At 38.7% G+C, this 20,069-nt stretch overlaps 1 protein-coding gene across 4 annotated transcripts in view; it reads right to left on the reverse strand.

Moving 5' to 3' along the window:
* Positions 1-6,408: 6,408 nt before the first annotated feature.
* The window catches only part of LOC109036950 (neuronal acetylcholine receptor subunit alpha-7), a 611,445-nt gene continuing 597,784 nt past the window's right edge, over positions 6,409-20,069 (reverse strand). For all 4 annotated transcript variants that reach the window (XM_019051388.2, XM_019051389.2, XM_072301404.1 and 1 more), the window contains one exon: positions 6,409-11,046. In XM_019051388.2, coding sequence (XP_018906933.2) covers positions 10,528-11,046 — 519 coding nt within the window. In that variant the 3' untranslated portion in view covers positions 6,409-10,527. The remainder of the gene's footprint in view (positions 11,047-20,069) is intronic.

Consider the following 20,069-nt stretch of genomic DNA (forward strand, 5'->3'; position numbering starts at 1 on the left):
ATTAGTTTCGGGCATTATTTGCAGTGAATTTCCCGGTTTTTACCCGCTCTGCAACCAAAAATGAGGGGGGGGGGGCAGGGGGCTAAGAGTTTTGAAAACTCACTTTAAAGTCGCAGGCTGCGTTTGCGTTAACATTGGCAAGAAGGTCCACTCGGATTTGATACTAGGTTTGAAGCTCTTCTGTGACTTTTCGCATTTTAATGCAATGTTTCATTGTAACAGGCCCATCCCCCCCCCTACGGGGGGGCTGTGGTGGCCCGGGGGCAATATGAAGACTTCGGTATCAGACTTGGAGTATTCGAGGACTCTTTGAAAAGAGAAACGGTATGTCCAAGAGCCGCCGAAGCTACTCTAAAAAATGAAGGTACGGACCCCCTAAATAACCTTTGGACCCCCTAACTTTTGACAGGGGGGTCAGATCGACTTCCGGTTTGCGCCAAAAATTTTCTTTTTTCATGCTCTTTCTAACGATGTATCACATAATGGGGGTTGCCATTTGAAATTTTTGAGTTGCCCCCCGCCACCCCTCCCCCTGGGGGGGATGAAGAACTGAAAAGTACCTCAAAAAGTTTCCCCCTCGATATGAGGAAGGACGCCACAAACCGCAAATCGATATCATAATTAGAACTAAAGTTATGGCCAGTGGTGCGTAACTTTTGAATAACCCTGTATTTGTAGATCTTCGAGGAGAATTTAATTCACATTCAGCTTGAACTGACCCAGCCATTCCACATTAAAAACTTTGCTGGGTTAGGTGGGACATTGCCGTAAGTGCTTGATTCAGTCATTAATCGTAAAGTAATAATCATTTTGAGTTCGATAGTTACTTTTCAGAAAAAATGGTTTACAATCAACCCTGAAAAAGATTTTCTACTACCTCGGTATTAACACTCTTCCCGAATTTCGCACGCAACAACCACCTATCTGCTCACAAGTATTGAATTAAGAAATGTGAAAACGAGTTAAAATAATTAACAGCGACTATTATTAAATGGTATATCTCTGTACACAGTTTATTTGGGTACAGATAACAAGTATGTACTTATGTTGTTCAAATAAACTATTTCAGAATTAATACGCTTTTCTCATTATTCCGTTTAGCTGTCGTGGTTGTCTGCCAAAAAGCCTCTGAGAAAGAATACATTCCAACCTTCTTCAAGACCCGTGGTTACACTATCGATATTTTTTTCGATATCTCAAAGTCGGGCAGCTGATACACTGAAAAAAATATGGTTGATATTACCATATTCTGACACAGTGATACGAGTATGCTAATATACACCAGACTCTGAGGTACCATTTACCATATTCTGATATGTAACACAAAAGTTCTGGTGAATACTTCTAAAATTCTGATTATTTTCACTACATAGTATCACTGTGTACAAAATCAAGTAGACGTATAGTAGATCTTACTAAAATGATCAAATTTTTCACAAAACAGTAAAAGCTGTTGTATTAAGATTTTGAAATATTTAAAAACTCACGCTCTCACTTGGAGGTTATTTATAAATTTATGATTAATTTATAAATAATTAATATTTTATTAATAAGTAAAAACGTGAGTTTTTAAATATTTCAAAGTTTTATAACGTATAGTAGATATTACCATACTTTTTTAGAGTACTGCGCTGATAAAATTTGCGAATATGATTTTAACACACCTATATTTTTTACCATGAACCCAAAGGCTCTTAGATGGTATAAAAAAATGAACACTTTTTAGAGCGAAAAGGAATTTTTTATCAGAGCCTTCATGAAAGACAAGACGACAAATGAAACGAGAACGTTGTTTTATCACTAAAAGCAACCGAGTCCCAAAAAATTATTCACTTCATCACGTTGTCACTCGACAGCTCGACGAATTGCGATTACACTGAAAGAACATTTTTCCGAGAGAAAATTTAGCAATGCGATGCGCACTGTGCAGCTTCCCGGCCATTAACCTAAAAATAATTTGAGGGACTACGGTCACAATTTTTCTAAATTAAATATAAGGAAGTAGAATGCAGTAATATACTTTACTTTATTACTTCGAGAACGAATTATTCTTAAATGACAGTGTACAAAAATGTTAAGAAACATGAAATAAACATCAAGCACAAATATCTACAGTATCTAAGAGCCCAATGAGAGCGGACAATGTAAATTTCTTGGCGGATTGTTTTCACTTGCTTTCGTTTTATTTTCATGAATTAAGGAAGTTGGTAGTTTGAGAGGGGGAGGATGCGTTCAAACCGAGTCTAACATGACCAGAGAGCCAATAAGCGCTAACCCCTCCATTAACACAGAGCGGCGTGCTGCCAGCGCAAAACGCGCAAAGGCGCCTACAAACCTAAGGGGATACTTCACGCATTGCGTAATGCTTGAAGTATCCACTTAGGTTTGTAGGCGCCAGTGCGCGTTGCCGCTTGCCGCTAGCCGTAGTCTGGACCTGGCTTTAGGGTATTACTCCCCCCCCCCCCCAGTTTTAAAATTTACTCGAATTGTTTGTTGAGGTTGGAGAATCGACGTAGGATTGCAGAGATAATGTGAGTAAATAAATACCACGCGGTGATTTTTAGGAGAATATCTCGGTGAGAAGTAGGTGCAAGTGCACAAAGTTTTTTGACGAGAAGTTCCGCATCAAATAAGATAGGAGCACATGACGTTTAAGTTTAAGTAATTCACACCATAAACGTTTACTGACAATTAATCCTGCGTTGCGTATGATTCATTAGCTATCCTTTACATTACTTAATAGTTTATTGCTTTGGGTTTTTCTTATTTTCGGTTGATAGGCCTTCTCGTCAGAAATTCGTTTTTCCCTCTCTTTTTTTATTGGCTTAAGACAAACTCGCGAAACTCCATTCGGAAATTACCAACTACGTCAACGACTGGCCCCTGAAACTACTTTCATGATCAAGGCAGAAAAATCCTCTGTTAAATAGTCAAATAACAAATCGCTGTGAATCAATTTACATTGAGCCTTATTAGGATTACATTTTGTTGGATAGATGACAAATTGTGAGGGAGCTGGTTAGATACTGCCGTTTTATGTTGAAAATGACTCGAAAAAAACTTGATTTAAAGAAAAATCAACGAATTAATTGATTAATTAACCAATCGGTAAACCGATTGAAAAAAACAACGTAAAATGGAGCTACAACTAGGTAAAAGTTTTATACACGGATTACGCCTACTTTTCAGATATGTTTGTTACGCATTACACCTTACGGCCTTGCGCATCATTACATACCTAGTTGACACTTTACTTTACATGTATAATACATCAAAACTGTACACCAAAATATGAAGTTCTAGTTCAGAGCGAACCCTCGGATAACAGCGCTACGATGAGCGAAAATTTAAATTAGGCACGTTTAGAAAATATTTTAAGAGTATAGCTTTTAATTATAATTTCTTTATAACCCTTACCTAGAAAAAAAAATAATTTCTAATGATTTATAAATGTACATTATGTAAAGTATGTTACAACTAGAAGACAACAAGTAAATAACATGGGAAGTAAAACATTAAAAAATAAAAATTGAAACTAAAATCAACCGAAGATGAATCACGTGACTCTGTTTTTCTGGGGAGCTCCATTGTAGTTGAAATGTTCCCAGTAGGTAGCTTTGTTGTGCAGAAAAAGGAGAAGAACGATGGGGTATTGAAATACTTTGAAATTTTAATCTCCAACAATGTTCCGTCACATAGATTTACAGAAGCACCATCGTAGTGGTAATATATATCATGACCCAGTAATTAATGATCTCGTGTCTAGTTATGAAAAATATTATTCAGACAGATTGGTTGGTTTCTGAGACATCTAGAGCAAGACCAATTTACAACAAAGACTATGTTGAATTGTTGAATGAAGTCATCTACCTCACCAAATGAAGGCAAGGTGCTTTGGTGACGTGTATAGGTCTATGTAACGTCATTAGAGCAAGGTCTTACAATTAGCCCTTCGATGATGGTACCTGGTACCCTTTCATTGGCTATCAATCACGATAAATTGCTGAGATGAGGATTATTATCAACCATTTCTTAAAAATTGGAACGTCAGTGAGAGCTGAACATTTTGCAGCGATTTTCTTTGAAAGAAAATACAGTTTTTAAGCCTTTAAATCATGGAAAGAGTAATTACAGAGAACCTATATCCATTTCAAATCGTAACCAACATTGATTTTGTTTTTTGTTTTATATTTTACCCACAGCTTTACGATTAAACAATTCCATTTTCCAGTTGAAGCCAAAGCATGGTGCCTATGTTACGTTGACGTTCTAATTTTCAAAAAATGTCGAGATTAATCCTGTTTTTTGGGGTCGATATCCATCCATCAGATGCGTAGTTCTAACTTAATTGAGCTGCAAACATGTTCAAGGTTTATCAAAGCGAAGATGAAACGGGGCACAAGTTAATTTCTCTTATTCACGTGACTTACCTAAATTTAAAAGCGATTTACAAAAGCTTCGAAAAATTGCAGGAAGAACAGAACAAATTATTGCCTTTGGTTTGGAGGATGAAGTTCGGAGCGACGTTGGCGGCGAACAAACTGTCCCGAGTGAGGCTGAAACTTGGCAATAACGATAAAATTACAATAGCAGTGACGATTACAAAATACATTGTAGTACTCTAATATTTCCGCATTGCGGGTACGTGTATTTTTGTCTGTTTTTCAACAGGTGAACAGATCTGAGGTTTGGCACAGTGACATGAATAAAAACAGTGGATAAGAGGAAACACGATAGAACTAAACAACTGATAATTTTGAGATCCTTGTGAAATACTAAGAGAAAAGGGGGGGGGGGACGAGTGTTAGAATCACACTGTGTTGAATACGAAAAAAAAACTGCAAAATACTTGGACAAGAAATTTTTTTTCGGATAGATGACTAGATACATCACACATGTAGTTTTTACTGCACTTTGAAGATTATTTAAAACCATACAATTGAGGCATTTAAGAACGAACTACTGCATAAAACGTAGGTATTGTAGCTAATGCAGAGGGGAAAGAAAAACAAATTAATGAGACTGAAACTCTGTTCTTGATTTCTTGCGCAAGGAACAGCGAGTAAGGTTCTTCAAACTATTTTTGTTAGCCTGCCTTGCTTTTGAAGTTCCACATCTTGCATTTCCTTCCGCTTATCTACTTGCTAAAACAAATAACATATGAAGAAAACAAAACAGGTTTGCTCTAAAGATTTGCATATCTCGTAAAAATCAACTATTAACTCAACAAACTAATAAAATACACAAGAGGAGAAAAACTTTAACAGTTAGTACAAGAAAAATTAGAATATTTTGCACGCTTGGAGCAAAATAAAGAGAAAAATTCAAACAGAACAAAACAAATAAAAAAACAGAGAATGGTGCTAACACTAATAAAATTTGTTTAATTTCGAAAATAGGATACGTTTAAACAGAACAATCAAGTTTTAACAAATAAAGCTTTTTACTTCAGCGCAAGAAGAAATTGATTTTTTTCTTTTTTTGAAGGAGGGTGGGTTGAATTTTTATTTTTTTAAGGATAAGGTGGGGAAATTTTTGTCACAAGGCATGACATAATAAAACGAAGACAAGGGAAAGATTTATCTCAAGAATGTGGTAACGAGTAAAATGAAGACAAGGAGGGGAAGATCTATCCCAATTTTATGGTAACCATTAAATTATCTCTGCCACCTTTTTGTGAGAAGCTGATGAATGTTAAAAATATCAAATCTCGAATTTATTGGATTATTTTTACTCATTAGTTTACTTCATAATTCAAAAAGTACAGATATTTTAAAATCATTTAAGTTTGCATGAGGTGGCAAAGGAAAAGGTATGTGATTTCGAAAGACAAAAGTTGGGCTGAAAACAAAAGTATAAACAAAAAAAAAACAGCATTGCTTGACAGGTGAACCTCTCTTACTATCTCACAGATGGGAAATAACGATAAGATTTTTACAAATAAATCCTCAAAATTAAATAAATAATAACAATGCGCTATTTACATATTACCCGTTTAATTAAATTATGAAATAAATAACAAATTCACGCTAAACAACTACTAGCAAATTTGAAAAACTAGTAAGTATAAATGAGGCTTTTATAAAATTAGCAACCTATTATTTAAAATCATTTTTTTTTCATTATTTACTTTTTATTAACTAACTTTTCAAAGCTCTTAAAAAAATAATTACGTGAAAAGAAACGAACAAAATGGTAGCATAGTTAACCAGTTTGATGAAGACAGAGCTATAATTGAGGTTTGCTGCGCAGCTCCTTCTCCTGCGACAAACCTTTAACCTAGGTTTGTGGTAGCAGCCAATGAGGGCGAACGCAAGACGCGACAAGACAATGAGGAAACAACTTCGAATATTCCATTTATCGGACAAAAAAGAATCAACTTTTGACACAAATAAGCACAAAAGAGTGTATCAAATCCAATTATTTAATGATCATGCGAAATGTGTGCACTAACGGACAGTTGATTAGTGTTAATGGAGGAATTTGGATACAATTTAGTGATTTACCGGATATTGGAGTTTCTGAATATTTTATAAACGAACTGTATACTTTTTTTTTCTTTCTTGAGAAATCGTCGCAAATACCTAAAGTGTGATAAGTTTATAAATCACTTGAATTCATAGGCATTTGCTGTTCTTCAGGCAGATTTTACGCAGGGAAGGTAACGCGACAGAAATATCTCTCATTCCTAGCACCTGTCTCATCAATGTCTAATTCACGATTAAAAAGCGCACAGCTGAGTATGCATCTTTTTGTATGAAAAATTAAAAAAATATAGTTTAATTTTATTTTTAGTGTTTTACGCTTTCAAAGCGCAGTTTAGGCGTCTATGCGAAGATGGAGACGTTCAGTGGTGCTAATGGCTCCAAACTCACAGATTGTACGTCAAATGACAGAGACAACTGGAATGCTTGATACTTGGAAAATTCGGTCACTCAATTTTATAGTCGAAATATACGTGGAGTAATTGTTGAAACGAATGAAATTATGATAAAATCAGATTCGATACAAAATGAATATCCATGGTGAATTTAGGATGGGCAACGTAGATATATGTTGAATGCTTCGCGGTACGGTCCTATGACGTCATCGCCTGACAGTAATACACTCATTTTTGTGCTACAATTTGAGTAATTATTGTCCGTTGTAAGAGAGCTGATTTGGCGGTGACGTCACTGATTCATACAGTATTTTTACGCAAAGCAGAATCTCAACATCTTCTGATGAAAAAAAACAATTTGTTCTCAAATAAATTGTATTTAAGCAGCTGTGATGTAATTTAATGTGACCTAAGATATTGTAAGTTTGCTGACCATGATCTTTCACACCACTGATAGTGTAACTCCAATGCACTTTAGCATGACTGAGTAAACTGCGCGAGAGTGGCAATTATTTGGCAGTTCCGTTTACAGGAAAGTTGTTAGGACGTTTGCTCGAGCCGACTTATTGTCAATGAATATTAACAAGGAACACAATTTAGGGTCGAAATCTTGTTACAAATTTGGCAACGCTCGATTAATGTAACGCAGACTTATCATGAAGATTCACACTGGCAATTTACATTCTTCGGCGAAGTATTAGTATGAAAACGGTCGAAAAGTACACGGAAAATCAATAATGATTTACGTGAGATGGTATACAGGCATTCAAATTGTACTCTACGGAAAGGAGCCAGTTTTAAGTTTGCATTAATCCACAAAAACAATCGTTCTTTAAGTGTCCTGCTGGGCAATTGAGGTACCTAGTCGGGTGAGCCTGGAAGGTTATTGCAACAAATTTTGTCAGCGAGCAACACGCCCTACAACCCTTTTTATTATCCCTGGCTGTCAGGCCGGTAACCTAGAGCCCGATGTGGATAATCTCCGACGACTTTTCGGACTGAATGAACTGGAATCATCCTACCTACATTCCACGTTGTGTAGTATTTTCACATGTTTTATTTTTTTACTGAAAACTGAGCAACGTAACACCTTGAAGCTTTTCGCAAATTTCCTCCTATTTGAGAATATATTTACACTATTTTAAGTCAGAATATTGCTCGGTTTTCTTGTAAAAATATAGAACACAAGAGGAAAAGTAGACAACGTAAGATATAGTTAGCCCGATTCTAGTTGAATCCTGCCGATTCAGCAACTGGTTTATGCAAGTCTAATTTGTGCCAGCACTGAGTTACTGAGGATGTCGTAATAAGGGCCATAACGTAGAACTGGATTCACCATCGCTTTTGACGCTTCCTTGCAGTAGCGTGGCATGCTTTGCGATGTTTCGAATGTTACGCCATTCAATCCTGTGAAAAAAGATCGATTATTAGGGCGTTCACAACGAACATTCTTTTTGTTTTTAGTTTGATTGACCAATTTACTGGACCCATTTTGGTTAGAGAAGTCGTCAAAAACGAAAACAAACACAGTTCAAAGAGCCCATTCATGTTTTTCACGTGGCTTCCTTATGTGTGAGGCAATTGGGGAAAATGAGTCTTAACTTTCTCTCCGGTGAAGGTTGGTGATACAGGCACTTGAGAACTCCACTGAGCTGAGTATTAAAAACGGTTAAGGAATTTAATGCATAGTTTGACAGAAAACCACGGCATTTTCGGGCAGTCAACTTAGAGTGTTGGACATAACAATCTTTGAATCATAGTATCCTTCACCGAGATCGTCCGTAGATGATCAAAAATAGGGTAAGGCTCGTTTAACCAAATCGTCTGACAAATGGAAGGAACCTGAAGCCTTGAGACGTATTTTTTAGGACCATATATTTTTGGAACGCTCTTATCTTTCGTCGAGGTTGACGCGGGAAATTCAAATACTCGTGCTATTCAACTACGCTGAAATATGTTCACGTGGCCTCTTGATTTCAATTTTCTCTTTCCGGGAGCCAAAAATCTTCATGGTAAGCAAATTTTGATAAACATATGTGGAGAATTAGACTATTCTGAGAGACGCTCCATACGCACGCGTAGAAAATCAGATTATCGCTGCAAAAAGATGCTCATCACCTTTCAGAATGCTTGCAAGAGAGTCGGAAAAAGAGATCTTCAGATAAAAGGATAAGAGACACATCCTTACTATGTATGACCAATGCTTGCCGCTAAGGTGACTTCGAAGTACAAGAAATTTTCGGAATTTCCTACCAAATTTTTGGTTGTTTTTCAAGATAAAGGAGGCGGAGTCTATTTTTACGAGCAGTGAAAAGAAGTTATAGGTCAAATCGTATCACTTTATCTGAAATCCTCTTTTTCCAAATTTCGTCATAAATCATGTTCGGACAGCAGATTTAGTTCCCACCATCAATCATTCTTCACTGGAAAAGAAAGATTTGATTCAAGCAAAATGTTTTTCAATTTGCCACCAAGAAATTGAATCTCTTGAATTGAACAGATAAGATGCTTATCAAAAAAAAGCGCTTGCATCCAGCAGAAATCTGCTCGATTCAAGCAATTTCATGTTAGAGTCAAAAGGAAACCTTCTTGATAGCAAAGATCCTGACGAACAAAGGGCCTTCACTTTCTTGCAAAAACTCCGAGATTGTGTCCACATGTAGCTTTAACAATACCTTATGATGATATTTTTAGCTTGAGTTCAAAGCTCATTCTGGCAAAGTTTCAATTTTTGACCATTAAAAAATGCAAATATTTCGAAGTTTCCGAGTTGAAAAGAAAACTTCAGTCGCTCCCTTTTTATTCTCTGAAGCACAGTTTTATTATCAATGTTAACCTGCCTCAGAAAGTAAGAAAGAAAAAACAACTAAAGTTGTTTTTTCAACAATCAAGAACTTCAAAATAATAGTATTTTTCAATGGTCAAAATGTAAACTTAGCAACGTCGTATTACTAAAACGAGTTTTGAACTCCTCCTAAAACTCTCACTGGAGAATTTCCTCTTGATAAGGTATCGTTCGAGCCAACTTTGATCGAAGTCACTACGTTCCCCCGAAAAGAGGCACTTTTCGACAGGCTTTCCAAACAGTGGCGATTTTTTAAAGTTGGCATTACTCTTTTTCCTCCATTTAAATGTATATAAAACAATCGATTCGTATCTAAGCACATTGCCTCACCTAAAATCGATATTTTCAATGTATTAAATGGAGGGAGAACAGTGTTGCTAACTTTCAAGGAGCGCCACTGCCTTTACGTCAGTTTTCCTTCTCAGTGTTCCGTACCCTGGAAAAAAAAAACATTGGATCTAGAGTCCAGACTCTTAAAAACATCGACAAGAAAAAATACTCTTGATTCAATCGGATTTTTGCTCAAACTAAGAACCAAGCCTTTCAATTTGAGCGGATTTCCTTTTGATTAACGCAAAAATCTGATTGAATCAAGAGTCATTTTTTCTTGTCAATGTTTTCAAGAGTCTGGACTCTAGATCCAATGCGTTTTTTTTTTTTTTCCAGTGTATGTGATGACTGAATAAACGAGCCAATAATTTGAATTTCCCGCGCCGAGTGACGTGAGCGTTGGAAGCATTTGTGATCCGTGGAAGAAGCACGTCTTAGTTTGAGCAAGAGGGATTCGACAACCGGGAGGTCCTTAGTTGACGATAATATGCGGGGCGGACATGAGGACCGCGATGGTGGCGATGACGGTGAAGAGGGTGAAGATGATGAGGCAGAGCCGGTCGACGACCATGGCGGCGAACTTCCAGTCGTTGGTGACGGCGGCGTCCTCCTCCTCCTTGCGGATCTTCTCGGTGATGACGCGGAGCTCCTTGAGGATGAGCGCGAGCTCCCGGTGGGGCCCGAGGCAGGAGGCGGAGGTGGCGTGGAGGAGGGTCCCCGTGTGCCCGTCCTCGTGAGGGTGTCCGCCGACGCCGACGCCGTGCCGGGGCAGGTACCCGTGCGGGGCCGGCGGCGGGATCGGGGCGTGGCGGAAGTCGTCGTCGATGTCCAGGACGTTGGCCAGCAGCGACTTGGAGGAGCGCTCCTTGAGCTCCAGCTCGCGGAGCTGGAGCTTCCGGGCCGACTCCCCGGAGCCGGAGACCGGCGTCTCCGGCTCCGGCCGCGACATCCGCAGGATGCACGGGAACCACTTCAGGAACAGTAGTTTGATCTGCAACAGGAAACGCCCACCGTCAAATCTCAAGACTGAAGACACCCTCGAAAAACACCTGGATCGCATTTACCAAAGAGTAGAGTCCCTTTATACTGAGAGTCAAGACAACACCCCCTCATGGAGTCGCAAACGGGAATAAAGATTACAGAAATTGAAAGTTTTTCGTAATCTTTGATCGGCCCATTCTCAAACTCCTTTCTCCGTTCCTTCTCTCATTCCGTTTGTTCCTTGCCGAACCCGCAATTCCCTGGTCCATTCCAGATTATAATCTTTGCAATCGGTGAAAATGTAATCTTTATTCCCGTTTGTGACACTGTGAAGGCCTAAAATACGGGAACCAATCAGAAATGGATTCACATTGTCTTGACTCTCAGTGTAAAGGGACTCTACCAAAAAGGAACCAGCGAAATTGCAGTGTTTTCAAAATCGTGCCCTTTCTCCATTTCTTTTAAAAAATACTTAGTATATGTGTAGTATTAAAATTTACACAGTTATTTTCCTTCACAATTAATAATTTTTTGGTGCAAAGCCAAAACTACTCGCTATTCCAGGAGGCTTCTTGGATAATAATTATGAAGGAGCGACATTGTTACAACACTGTAATCGCGCCGGTTCCTTTTTGCTAAATGTGACCCACTTGGTTCTACATGGATCGCATTTAGCAAAAAGGAATCAGCGCGATTACAGTGTTGTAAAAATGTTGCTCCTTTACAATAATCTAAACAGCCTCCTAGAATAGCGAATAGTTTTGGCTTTCCACCAAATAATAGTTAATTTTAAAGTAACATAATTTTGCAAATTTTTAAGTATTTTTAAAACACACATTATATATTCCGTCCAATACATATTTATTTTCATCAATTTGAATGAGAACAATCCATGCAGAGTGTGCAAAAATTTCAAAATCATGAGTTGAAAAACGCTGACTCCGCGAGTTTCATTATAAGAAGCCTAACACCGAGCGGAGCGGCGCTGGCGTGCTGCCGGTGCGAGACGCGCACTGGCGCCTACAAACCTAACGGGATACTTCACGCATTGCGCAATGCTTGAAGTATCCCAGTTAGGTTTGTAGGCGCTAATGCGCGTTGCTTGCTGACCGGCTGGCCGCAGCCGGCTTTTGTCTTTCAATCGCGGCGAATAATCGCCGTGTGTGTCTGGGCCTTCATATGGATTAAAATATGATTAAGGGAGATTTAGAGAAACCTTGAACACAGAATCATAAAACGGACTATGTTTACGAATCTCGGGAAAAAATTAGGATTATGACTCTGGAAATGGAACCTCGCAAGGGATTTACAATAATTTGCCACTGCAAAAAGTATAAAATACGGGAGACAAAACGAACTGCCTATAAGGTAGGTGCAAAAATTACTCCGGTTTTGCATTTTTAGAAGTGATAAATCATTGTAATACATTGCAAGGGAACATACTGCAAAACGTTACTTGAGCTTTGCAGAAATGGAGATGTTGCATGTGTGAGGAATTTGCGATTTGACCATTGATTCTTACGTAAAAGTTTGCGAGAAACACGATGGTGCCACTGGTTTTCTCTGAAATCAACTCCCAAGCGCAAAAAAGCTCTCAAGTTGAGGCCAAAATGGAGGGGATATCCCACGCTATCCTGAGAGTCCACCTCTACATCAAGACAAACTCTCCATGCGAAAATAGGGAGCAAATACATTAGCAGGGATGCCAGGTTTTCAGTTTTCGAGTCTCCAAACAAAGTGGCAGCCCTGTCAATGTATTTGCTTCCTATCTTCGCATGGAGAGTTTGTCTTGATGTAAAAGTGGACTCTCAGAATGGCGTGGGATTTCCCCTCCATTTTGGCCTCAACTTGAGAGCTTTTTTTGAGCTTGGGAGTTGATTTCATAGAACACCAGTGGCACCATCGTGTTTCTCGCGAACTTTTGCATAAGAATCAACAGTCAAATCGCAAAGTCCTCACCCATCCATTGTCCTCTTTATGATGATTTGTAGAGGAACTCCTTAAACCTCCCTCAATCATAATGTAAACCTCGTAAGGGAAGGGGCTATTGTGAGACGACTTTGAATGAGACCCATAAAAAAGTACAGAAGGTAGTGACAACGTGGCAAGCCCGACGCCTTCATATCTAGTCGTGATGTAGAAGTATGCATGAGGTTTTAGCAAGGAACAGAAATCGCTTCTCGCTAACTTCAAGTGCGATCTCACATCAACCTGAGAGCGCCTTCAATTTCGAACGATACCCTACGGTTTGCCATCGAGTTAGTTAAGTTGCCTATACGGCCCGAACCCAACTAAGGGCACTGTCTGCAGATATTATAGACAAACGCCCAAATGTTCAGACTGGCGTAGCACGGCAGTATATTCTTAACGTACAACACTAGCTAAGAAGTAATGAAAAACAAAGGAATTTTAGTCAGAAATGGGAGTGGACGATGCCTGCCACCTTATAAAACCGTATGGAGAAAATGACGTTTCAGCGATGATAAAATCGGTTGGGATTACTGCGGATGAAAAAACAGAAATTTCCGCATTGAAAACTGTTGAGCGATACTGTTGATCACTTTTCCGTAGAAATAAAGCTGCGAATAAAAATCAAATAGTGGCGGTTGCGAGTTTATTCTTTGCATTTCAAAGACTCCGATTCAATTTGGAAATCATGTTGGATTCATACTGGTAAAAGTAGGTATACAGGTTACTAGGCAAAATATGATTGAAGCACTACATAACGCTTTTTCTCTTCGTGATGTAATTGAACGAAAACAACGAAACACACAACGGAAAATCTAGAAGACAACTTATAAACAAGATACGGGTGATTATTTGTATGATCCAACTTTAATTTAATCTGTGTTAAAAATATTTGCATTTAAAAGTTGACCTCTAAACCTCCTGTCGTGCGACTCGTTTTCTACGTAATATTTTGGCATATTAATAAATGTGACGTTATCAGCAAATACCTTCTCTAGTCGCCCATTGTTAAGTACAGCGAAAAGAGAGGTTGAGTATTGAGGAGGTGCTGATGACGATTGATTCGGGGGAAGGTTATGCATAGACCGTGAGAATACATTATTAACTATTATCTGACTATTTATCGAAATCTCCAATCTTTCTCGGTCGAGGAACATTTTTCCAATAAGTCCGTCGAATCTCTCCAGAACCCGAGCCCTGGACACGGATTTAATTGCGAAAGTTTCGCTCGACATATTTTATCAGAATCTTTCCCGCTCCTTTCTCGAGGACGCCAGGGCGGAGGATGATAGTGGCGCAGCTTGAAAAACTTTCGCAGTTATCCTGCGAAGAGATTCCAATATTATTTCCTCAAGAATGTTTTCACTTTAAATGAGTTTGCGGATGTTAACTTGGCCGGGGAAAAAATTGAACGGGAGCAGTTGTAGCAGGATTGCGGTCCGAACTTTAAATGACGGTTTATTGGTGTTTAGACGCTTTTAACAAAACTAATGGAACTTGAAGTGGAACAGGAAAAGTTTCGGGTCGATGGCTCGGTCGAAGGAGGAAGGAAAACCAAAACAAAAGAGGGCTTCCGGCAACTTCCGCCGAGAGAGTTGTGAGCCCCCAAATCGAAAGTAACGGGGAAGACGCATTATGCCTCATAGCTGAAGGGTGGCTTGATCGGCACGTGTCCTTGCAAACAACCTCCAGGAACTCCAAATTTTCTCAGAATGAAATAAACAAAATAACTTGTGACTTCTGCCGAATGCCCCTGCTCTCATTATTTAGTTCAATCGCAGAAACAGTCCATTAGCTTACAGTAAACCCTTTTTGATCGGCCACTTCTTCACTGTTAAAAATGGACCGCGCTGGAGGCAGACATGAACCAAGCCACATCTGCTACCGCCAAGTTTAATCCGGCAATTTCATTTGTTACGTGAAAATGGTTGAGCGGATTTTTGTGCAAATTTCAGTGAATTTTCGGCATGAAATGGAACAATTTCCTTTACACTTTCAAAGGAATCCATACAAACGTTCTCTTGTTAAAAATTAAATTGCCCCGTTGAATTTGACAATGGCTGATGTGGCTTGGTTCCTTTCCGCTAAAGCGCGGTCCCAATCAAACTCCTCTGAACGAACCGGTGTGTTTGTGTATTTGGTGGGTTATTTTGTGTGTTATACCATAGCTTTTCAAAGTGGATATTCAGCTTTTACGTGATGAATTCTGGGTAAAATTGATATATCGTCGCTCCTCTGACGTAAGGGTGTATCTCAATTTTCACGTGAGCCCTGCTTTACATACCGATCCATGCTCTCTGGGGCTCATGTAAAAATCGAGATACGCCCTTACGTCAGAGGAGCAACGATATATCGATGATAAAACTCCCAAATCAAGTATCTCCCTTTGCGAGGCAGCAGACTCCTTGTCAAACTCGTACTTTATTTTGAAAAGGACAACTACTCTAAGTCAATTCATAAAAACTTCCGTGATTTTCCTTCTCTGCGCGAAGCAAACTCTAAGAAAACTTCAAGGAGTAATGTTGATTTGTACTTCTGTAAAAAAATAAAACAAGAGCGGATATTTTTAACACCGCAAACGAAATGCGTGGGTTGGGAGTTTTACCGACAATATACCAAATTTTGCCAATTTTAGTGGGTTATTTTGGGAAAATCGACATTTTAACTGTAAATAAATCATTAAGTTCGTACCGAAAATCATCCTCCTTGAATCTTAAAAAAATAATACGTATCTAATTATGTAAATCGATGCATTGAAATCGGTTCCAAAATAAATAGAGTACTTTGACTTCATTTTAAGACTTTTAAATAGATTTTGGTGTAGATGAGACATGTCTTTCACCTATCGGTCGACACCAACATTTTTCATGTGACTTTTCCGCGGGTTTAAGCGGTTTCGTAGGAGTTTGCAGCATCCTGTGCGCAACATTTTTGCGAGGACATAGCACTGTTCGACTAAAACTCTAAACCTATCTATATAACATAGAGAACCTGGGTCTAATATCCTCCAAATCCTCACCAAGAAGAAGGAGGTTTTCCAGCATCGTAGTTGTTAAAAAAAAGACAGCTCTCTACTCTCAAATGCTCATTTTTTCCACCTGCAGTACTTTTCCATCAGTTTATATCATATTTACGTACTGAGGTGTACAAAAAGTGACAGATGGGGTAAAATAAGCACTTTAGAGTTGTCACACACTTTTTCAGCGACCCGAATGTTGCATTAGCACCTTATTCCAGGTGCTGCAAAAAAAATACGGAAAATTTGACTTCGATATCATATTTTTTTACAAATACAAAAAAAAGTGTTAGGTCTGTGTGTCTCTGTAAAAACCATTGGTGACAAAACTCTGCTAAAAAACGTGTACTCTTTCGTTTCATAATACTTTGGGACAAAAGTGCTAATGGCACGTGAGTCATACTACTCAGTTTAAAACTTTTCCTTATGACGAACTTCGCGAAAAACCTCGGACGATTCCGCTCTCCACGCATAGGGGAACAAGTACGGAAGAGTTGACTTAGAACCTCATATCGATGGCTGAGGAACAGTACCGCTTAACTGGAAATTTAGTGGAAAGAGAGTCAGCGACTTTGCTGTATTTTACAGTATAAAATATACGCAACCCGATGTATTCGGTTTTTTTTTTTCAATTCTGCATGGAAGCGTTGCGTTGTAGAGACGCTTTAAAGTATTAAAGAAATTGCAAACCTGACGTCAAAATTACAAAAATGGCGACAATCTTTCTTCATCCTATAAAATTGTCAGTTTGCAGATCGGCAGTATTGTTCCTCAGCCATCAACATTTATGAGAAAACCAAAAACATTTTCACTGTGTGTCTCAGTAAAAACCTTTCGCGACAACTTAAAATCCTCCCTAAAAACTTGCACTGTTTCGTTTCATTGTATGTAGTTTGGAAAAGGCGAGCTAATGGCACGTGTGTCAATACCTCCACGCTGATTAAAACTTTCTTCGGCGAAGAACTTCCCGAAAAACCTTAGACTATTCCGGTTCACACACTCGAAGAGACGAGAACAAATGATAGGGGCACCGACGGTAGCTTACATTGCCATGCTGAGGAAAAACGCCGTATGAGCATCCGAATGTTGCCAAATTTCTTATCGGAAAATATGTATCTCTAGAGACAGTTATGAACATTTTTCCTTGAAATTTTCAAACCTTTTAAGATCAAATTACGAACAAAATTTTTCGAAAAAATCAAAGGGAAACTCTCACAAATTTTTCCAAAACACCGGAAAAAAAAACACATTGGATCTAGAGTCCAGACTCTTGAAAACATTGACAAGAAAAATACTCTTGATTCAATCAGATTTAAGCTTAAATCAAAAGGAAATCCGCTCAAATTAAGAGGCTTGGTTCTTGATTTAAGCAAAATTCCGATTGATTCAAGAGTATTTTTTCTTGTCGATGTTTTTAAGAGTCTGGACTCTAGATCAAATGTGTTTTTTTTTTTTTAGTGAATTTCGCGATTTGTCATTGGAAGTTTGGCAACGTCTGAAGGCTCATACGACGTTTATCCTGGCAGAACAGGGAGAAACTAACGCGGGGGTGGCTGATATTCATTAAGTCAAAAGTGTGTTGGATTCACTCCCACCTTCCCTTTGTATCGTCGTGTATATAAATGGGAGCATATCTCGAATCAAAGTAGACAAGCAGAAAATCCGGGCTCGGGGGAGATAAGCGACATTAGAGGCGGAGGAAGTAATAGAGGAGGCGGAGTCGCCTCGTATGGGGTAGAAAATTCAAAACTGCAATTCCGCGCGACTCACAGTGGATCGAGTCGATCAGAGAGGTCGGACAGAAAATTTCAAACTAAAACTGCAAATTTTGATGTTTGAAGGTGATTCGATGGACGCCATATTTTGTGTCAGAACGGCATGTGATATATCGAATCAATCGGTTCCATTTTTTTAGCTACTCGTCATTTTTCTCCAATTTTAAGATCGCAATGGAGCACTAGACAAGGTACGAATTTCAGCATTCTGATACATGTTTCCTAACCAAAATTTCACGTAAAACACGATACGCACAACGAAAATTATCGAAATTAACTCCTTACAAAGATATTTCATGATTCTTGATGCGTGAATTGAAACCACCCTCTCATGAAAACTCAATGCTCTACGTGATTCACATCGCGCGCTAAACGTTATCATAAACGTCTCAGCGATATAAAAATCTGGCAACCTCAGTCTTGACGCTTTGGCTCAGCTATAGCAAATTGCTTTTAGTTTGAATAACACATGGTGGGAAATGAACATTGCTTGATTGAGAAGCTTGCTGAAACCACTGTAGTGCGCGATTTGACTCACGTAGAGCTTTGAGCACGGGCTTGTGAGCGGCCAGTTCAAATTCCTCGTATTAACGGATGTGAAATAAAAACTTTAGTATCTTCGCTAAGAGTTGGTTTCAGTAACTTTAGTTACACGAATCGTGTTCTAAGTGAAATTTTGGTTCAGAAACATGTATTAGAATGCTAAAATTCGTACCCTGTCTAGTGGTCCATTCTGTCGTCAGGAGACTTGAGCACTCACTTACCAATTTTAACAAAGAAATTCAACGTAATAAAGGCGTGGTTTTTTTAGAGAGAAAACATAGCATTCGATACTGATATCGAAACTGCACTCGAATGCGATATTTTCTCTCTGAAAAAACCACGCCTTTATTACGTTGAATTTCTTTGTTAAAATCGGTAAATGAGTGCTTTAGTCTCCTGACAACAGAATTGCGATTTCAAAATTGGAGAAGAATGACGAGTACCTGAAAAAATGGAACCAATTGATGCGATATATCGCATGCCGTACTGACACAAAATACGGCGTCCATCGAATCACCTTAATCTGTCACATTTTACATTTTAAGGGGTGCTACTAGAAGAACATTTCGCGAGAAAACCAATGGACGCACTCTTAAGACCTCGAAGTTTTGTACGAACGGAGTTATAAAGTTTCTAAATTTTGTCCGACCTCTCTCATCGACTCGATCCGCTGTGCGACTCCGGGAGCCGGAGCCGTGGCTTTTTGTCGACCGAGAAGAATTAAAATGGAGCGAAAACTTCGCGTTGCTTCAACTCCGAAACGGAAATTGCTTCGACGTAATAGTTCCTCACCTCAATAGTCATACGGTCTCGGCTACGAGCTCTTGCCATGTCGTCGCTTCCCCGACCGAGGAACGTAACTCAACGACAAACGTTGCAAAATTTACTCTTGCAATGGGTTAGCTTACTGATTATTGGTATTTATCGACGAAGAAAACAAGAGAAAATGTAGCGATCACTGGGGAAAAAAAACACATTGGATCTAGAGTCCAGACTCTTAAAAACATCGACAAGAAAAAATACTCTTGATTCAATCAGATTTAAGCTTAAATCAAGAACCAAGCCTCTTAATTTGAGCGGATTTCCTTTTGATTTAAGCTTAAATCTGATTGAATCAAGAGTATTTTTTCTTGTCGATGTTTTCAAGAGTCTGGACCCTAGATCCAATGTGTTTTTTTTTCCAGTGATCCTATGGTGGGAGCACGTGATTCCAATGGAAAAAGAGGGTGAGTATTAAACTAGCTGATGTCAATCCTTGAGAGATTCTATACAGTTAGACCATTATTTTCTCCTTTCGTATATAGGAACCGCGCATTTTAACTTATACGATTGTTGGATTAACGCATTTTGCGTGTTATCAATGGATAAAATTAATAATAAAGAGAAACAAGTTGGATTTTGCAATCGCTAGCGATAGCAATATTCGTCATGGGAACGTTAGCTTCTGGGATATGAAAATGTTAAGGTACAGTTCGTTTGTAGTATCTTCTGAATTGAAGGGGCTATGTAATTTTGTGTTGACATCTCTTTTTTAACATTTTTAATTATTTTCTTTGCATACAAGAAAGCTGTTATGTACCAATTATTTATTTTCGTTGGATTATATATGGTTTTCGGAAGTTAACGCATTTAAGTTTCAGGTTCGCTTTTTCGGCGTAAAGTGTACATAAGGTGTCCCAAAAGCACCGGGACTTGTTCTGTAACTTCGAAAGTAAGATAGATACAGACATG

Source organism: Bemisia tabaci, chromosome 6, assembly GCF_918797505.1.
Source record: "Bemisia tabaci chromosome 6, PGI_BMITA_v3".
NCBI classification, from domain to species: Eukaryota; Metazoa; Arthropoda; class Insecta; order Hemiptera; family Aleyrodidae; genus Bemisia; species Bemisia tabaci.